Source organism: Drosophila miranda, chromosome 3 (assembly GCF_003369915.1).
Source record: "Drosophila miranda strain MSH22 chromosome 3, D.miranda_PacBio2.1, whole genome shotgun sequence".
NCBI classification, from domain to species: domain Eukaryota; kingdom Metazoa; phylum Arthropoda; class Insecta; order Diptera; family Drosophilidae; genus Drosophila; species Drosophila miranda.
In genome coordinates, this window is record NC_046676.1 from 22,341,726 (window position 1) to 22,347,767 (window position 6,042).

At 48.6% G+C, this 6,042-nt stretch overlaps 1 protein-coding gene across 1 annotated transcript; it reads right to left on the reverse strand.

Moving 5' to 3' along the window:
• Window positions 1-2,648: 2,648 nt before the first annotated feature.
• LOC108158016 (trypsin-1) lies at window positions 2,649-3,812 on the reverse strand. Its single transcript, XM_017290159.2, has 2 exons — window positions 3,168-3,812; window positions 2,649-3,114 (listed from the first exon to the last, which is right to left on the reverse strand). Exons 1-2 carry the CDS (start codon window positions 3,807-3,809, stop codon window positions 2,785-2,787), a joined length of 972 nt encoding a protein of 323 aa, XP_017145648.1. The 5' UTR covers window positions 3,810-3,812; the 3' UTR covers window positions 2,649-2,784.
• Between the last annotated feature and the right edge of the window lie 2,230 nt (window positions 3,813-6,042).

The window sequence follows — 6,042 nt, forward strand, 5'->3', positions numbered from 1 at the left end:
TGTATCTTTAGATCTTCTCGAATATTCTCTTCTCGAACACCTCTATGTGGAGGTGGTAACCACAGCACCTTCTCTATGGGCGGACCATTAACCATTATTTCCATTTGAAATTTCCATTTCTTTAGAGGGCCATCATTTCGGACCTATGGTCCGGGCACAGGCAGGCCGCTTATCGGCTTTTGATCTCTCACGCCCTCAGTGCCCCATTACGAGGGCCAATCTGGAAATATCTTACCAATTCGAAACGAAACAAGCACCCACTCTCGGGGCGAGGGCGAGGGCGAGGGAGAGACCAAAGCCAGACAGGGGCACAATCAGTCGGATGTTTACAAGTTTTATGAGCCACCAAATAACAAGATGAAGCAGGCAACCGAAAAACGAAACCCCAACGCGAGACCCACAGTCCAATCGAAGGGATTTCGCCTGGAGACTCGCAAAAAGAAGTACACCTTCTTTTTATTCTTTTTGCATTTAACCCAGCGTGAGGTGGGACACGATTTTTATCGTCTTTAATTTGCTTTTTATTTGATATCATATTTCAGGGACAGGCAGTACCTCCGAGAGCCTCAAGAGCGTTGAAAACAAACAGCAAGCAGCACTTCCCTGCCACACATCTCTCTCTCTCTCTCTCTCTGTGCCTGTGGCTCTGGCAAGACGTCATAATGCCATAAAAATGTCACATACTTTTAATAACTTTATGACAGCTACAAAATCATAAACAAAATGCTCTGACAGCCCCCTCCCTGGCTCTGGAGCGTGTGTGTGCTGCGGCCGAGATCTTTTGGGAGTCATCATAATGAGATGTGTCATGTTTTGCCTTCTGAGAAATGTGTTTCTTGCCGAGGACTCGTCCCCCCAAGAGCCTTCATTATGAACATGACGGGTCGATTATTAAATTTGATGTTCAATGATGTCTTTTAGGGGACTCTGAACCTGAAATGACATCGATTTGGTGCCGCCTACCTGTAAGGGTAGAAGTCAGAGTGGGGTAGATATAGTATTCTTTAGAGCCTAAGTTTCGATTAGAAGCCCTCGATTCTGGGAAAAGTCTTGATGGATTTAAGATATTCTTAAGCAGAAAACTATCTCATTTATGGACCTACCTTTCAGGCCCTTTCCTAACCCCCTTAAGGCCGGTAAGTGTCTCTGTTTTCCTTCAACTTTCCCTGATTTTCTGCTAGCTATACGTTCTGTACTCCTTCCAACTCGAAACTCCCATCATCTCTCGCCTCCACACACACACTAAAACGATCAGACATGGCCGAAAAGTCCGCAGCCGGAGCTTTAGTTTCAAGGCATAAATTCGCTTTGCCGCAGAAATTATGGAACCAGAAATAAAGTCGAGACTTTTGCTGCATTATAATGAAGCCGCCAAATGCAAGGGAGCGGGGAGCGGGGAGCGGGGGCACTGGGGGGCGAGAAGGGGGCCACAGAGGAGAGTTATTAAATGCCAAGTTATTTGTCGTTTAGCTGGAAATCCATGCAGGTCGGCGGCAGTACTTTAACTTCTTTTTTTTCCGTTTCGGTTTCGGTTTTGGTTTTGGTTTTGGTTTCTTGTGTTTTTGAGACTTCTTTACGACTTTGAGTAGGAAATGTTTACGAGTTTCTCCGGGTGAGACAAATTTATTGGCAAAGTATAAATGGTTTCTTTACTGTTCATTTCTGTTCGTTTCTGGCCGTTTTTTGTCTGGCTTTAATATGAAGTCGTAAAGATTTTTAATGATGCATAGCGTTTGTAAAACTATTTACATATGCATCAACATATATGCTTTATGGAGGAGGCTCCACTCCACTCAAGCCCCAACGACGTGGGGCGTGCTTTTCTTCAGGGTTTGGCAATCTCACAGCCGAATGGAGTGTGGAGTGTGGAGTGTGGAGTTTTGGGCACATTAATAGATAGAATTTTAATGGTCAAGATGGTCGGTTTTATTTGGGGAAGTGCCGTTGGAAAAGCTTGTCTCTGCTGATTGAAAACATCTTTAATCGAACGGGAATTCTTAGACCATAAAGAACCATCTTTTTCCACAAAAAAAAAAGGTGTATCCCCACAAGCCGTTTCGATGAAGTTTTTGCTGGTGGAACATTTCTGAATGGGATCTTCTAGAATAAATCATAGTTGCAAACTTCCTCTTCGAATGCCAAATCGAAACTCAATTTGCCATTTCCCCCCAGCCCCCCCCCCCCCCCCCCATATCCCTTGAGTAGATAATTTGTTGCGCATTTGTTAAGAACTTTATGCTTATGCTTTTGGCCAAATTTCAACTTTACATAAACGCTTTTGCCGTACAGGAGATACTACTACCCCGTGCCCGGGGTACCCCGGGCTACTGAGGGGACTCTAAAATAGCCGCAAATATTCCGAGCAATTTATTGTGGAGTGGAGAAGTTGCTCCTCCGAGTTTGGCGCGTGTCCTTGGGCTTTCCTTGTGTTATATTTTTTTTTATATTTTTTGTTGTGGGGTATTTCGGAAGGTAGAGCAATTTTATGATTGCACAAATGCAAAATGCATAACAATCACAATTGCACAAAATATTTCGCCAGCAAATTGGGATTTATGTGCATGAGATATGGCCTCGTTCCTTGGGATGGAACTTTTGGGGAGAAAGAAGGAGCCTCTGAGCCCACCTATCGAGAGTTGTAACCCAGTTTCAAATTGCTTTTTTATTTGCCCAATGGCTTTGGGGAATGCGACTGCAGATATGGTTGTGGTTATGGTTATGGATATGGATACGGAGGTTTCCCCCCAAGTAGTTGATGGCAAAGTTTGGATGCTGCCACAACAGTTAGTAGTCCTCCCCGGGATGGGGTATGCAGTGACAGGCCGCGGGAGTATTGGCGCTTAGCCAGCGCAGATACTGGCCGACCCGCGTGTAGACGCCGGGGGCGTTGGGTCGGGCACAGCCCACGCCCCACGACACGATCCCCGCGAGCTGGTACTGGCCCGGCATCTCGTCGAAGGTCGCCTGGAGGGGCCCGCCACTGTCGCCGCTGCAGGCGTCCTTCCCGCCCTCAGGCAGCAGTCCGGCGCACAGCATATTGTCCGTGATCTGCCCGGGCGTGTAGGCAGTGGCGTTGCGGCACTCGCTTTGGGGGATTACGAGAACGTCCACCTCCTGAAACGGGACAAAGTCCATGAGAGTTCTCGGCTCTTTCCCCTCTACAATACCTGCAACGTTTCGGTGGCAAAACCGTCCTCTGTCTGGGCCCCCCAACCCGCGACAATGGCCATCTCGTGGTCGAAGCTGTGGCCTTGTCTGGGCAGGCAAATGGGTCTCAGGTGTGGTCCCTGCAGGTCCACGGGTTGACTGAGACGCAGCAGGGCGATGTCGTTGTCGAAGGTACGCGGATTGTAGAGCTCATGGACCCTGACCTTCGAGACGGATCTCTCAACCAGGAGATCCACGTTCGGGTGACTGCGATTGTGCTCGAGGAACCGCAGGGAGAGGAGCTCCGCCGGCACTGCCTCCACACAATGGGCGGCTGTGAGCACGTACAGATCGTTGATCAGGGATCCCGCGCAGTAGAAGTGTTCTTGGATCAAAACGACGGCCAGCCATGGATACTGATGGACACGCGTCTCCTGTCCCCCCACGATCTTGTGCAGGGTGTTGACCAGGCCACAGCGACACGTGCTGCACTCTCTGTCGCTGCCACTCGTAGGGGGGGCGGTGGGTCTTCTCGTCGTCGTAGTCGTCAGTGGCGGCAGGAATATCGATGCCAGCCACTCGAAAAGGCTTCCCTGCCTGGGCAGCATGTATCCTTCAGCCAAGGCCACACAGCAGCCGAGGATGATCCACTGTAGCTGCATCTTCCCTGGACTTGGGGCAACTAAGCTCTCGGCCTCGAATGATCATCGGTTTTAAGCAGAAAACTCACCTGCGGACGCCCCCCCTCGAATCTAGTCGAGGCCTTGTCCGGGCAGCTTTTCATTTGCCAAACACATTTTCCGCGCTGTCGCACAAATGAATTCATGAAATGTTTGCCATCAAAGTGTAAAGCCCCCCCCCCTCCCCAGGCGGGAGCCCCAGCCCGCACCGGAAGAGTGTGTGTGTGTGTGTGTGTGTGTGTGGGGTGGGTAGGGGGGATTTTTGGGAAGGGGCTGGGACTTTTCATGAATCGAAAATTCAAGTACCTTTAGTGAGCAAACGAGTAGAAATTAATTGAATTTAATTTGTGGGATTTTGTTGAGATTTCATGCCGTGGAAGCTACAAAACCGATTGACCTATTTCCCCCTTCTTCCACCTGTATCCCACATTCCATGCCATGTCTTGGCGTTCCCTAATTTCCACATTGCCCTCTCGAAACTATTCAACGAAATATTATGCAAATCAAAGGCCCAATAAGCTGTCCAATCAGGAGCGTTGACACTCAACCAGAGATGCCATCGGCTGACTGCCCCATGGCTCCCAAGCTCCCAGACTCCCAGACTCCCAGACATGTCGTCTGCCTCTGGTGTAAGCTGGCACAATAATCTGTAATAGGCTTAGGCCTGAAATATTGACGCTTAGTGACCGCTTAGTGGATGCCAAATGACTAAGTAACATCATCTCTTGTCGCCTCGCAGCCTCCCTCCATTCGGTTAGGAGTAATTAGAAGAGGGAGAGAGCACAGGCTCGAGGAGCTCTGAAAATTAGTGAAACAGTTTGCGGGTGTGTGCGTGTGTGTGTGTGTGTGTGTGTGTAAGCCGCTTACGAGGGAAAGCCTTTTCCGGGAGTGGGTGCCAGGGGGGGGGGGGGGCGATTCGACTTTGACTAATTGAATTTTTTTTTTTTTTTGGGCCATATCCATTCAAGCAAAACAGTACACTACACTATGTACCCCCCACTCCCCCCCGTTAGCACACGACTTCAATTTCAATTGCCACGCCCACATACGGACATAGGTTTCATGCTTCAACGCCCAAATGGTAGCATTTCCTCAGTTCTCTTGATGAGCGCTCTCCAAGTGGTCGCAGGGGGGGTAGTAAATTGTCCAATTATAAAACTGCGTAGGCCAGGTAGCAGCCCAACCAGTAGCCAGTAGCCAGTAGCCAGTAGCCAGTGGCTGGAGCTGGAGTCGTCTCGGAGAGCAACTCGAGAACTCCCCATGTTCCCTGTCACTCTGCTTAATTGATATTTATGGAAATGGGATTTCTGTCCGGGAAAGTGGAGCATGTGGGGAGATTTACAAGCCACAACATTGAACTTCATTCAGCGACGGCTCATTAGAGAGTGGCAGAGAGAGAGAGAGGGAGGGAAGGAGACTGGACTGCATTCAACTTTTGTCAAGAAGTGAAACAAAAAAAAACAATGCGAGAAGCCTGAAAAAGTAATCCACTGACCCACAACTGCAGGCCGAAGCCAGAGCCGGAAAGGAGATGTTTCTGCAGCTTTTGTCTAAGAAATATCGCTTAATTGTGGCCAAAGCAATAAACATGTCCGAAGTGGGCCAAAAAAGTTTTGTCCATCCGCAAGTTTTGTGGCAAAAGAAAACCAATTAAAAAATTCCTGAGAACAAAGAACTGTGCCACTAGGAAACAAATAAATATTTAATAATTTCAACTATAGAATGTATCTTTATCTCAAGCGAATGTCTGCGTACTGCGTACTGCGTACTGTGTAGGCTGCCCCAAATATTTATTTATTTATGCTTATATAAAATATCTTGACTTGCAGCATGCCCCAGAGCCACTACTTGGTTGTAAGACATGAGCTCTTGGCCGCTATCCTGACAGCATCGGGCTTTAAAATACGGGCTTACAAAACACCAGGCCAAAGGAGGAGGGGTTGGCCAACTTTTAATTAAAAGCAACATTTTCACAGGCCACGGAACAAGCTTATTAACAGTTACCCAGTGTGTCCGTTGCCGCTTCGGCGGAGCAACAAAAACTGTCAATTGATAAACAAGTCAACTGTCACTTAGGCCCAACATTGATAGCGACGACGACTACAAGGAGGACGAGGGAGGAGTGCCCGGAGGACGAGGACGTATCGTTAATCAGGCAAAGTGTCCGCAGAGGAGTCCAATCGAATCCTGCTGCGCCTCCACCCAGTGCCAGTGC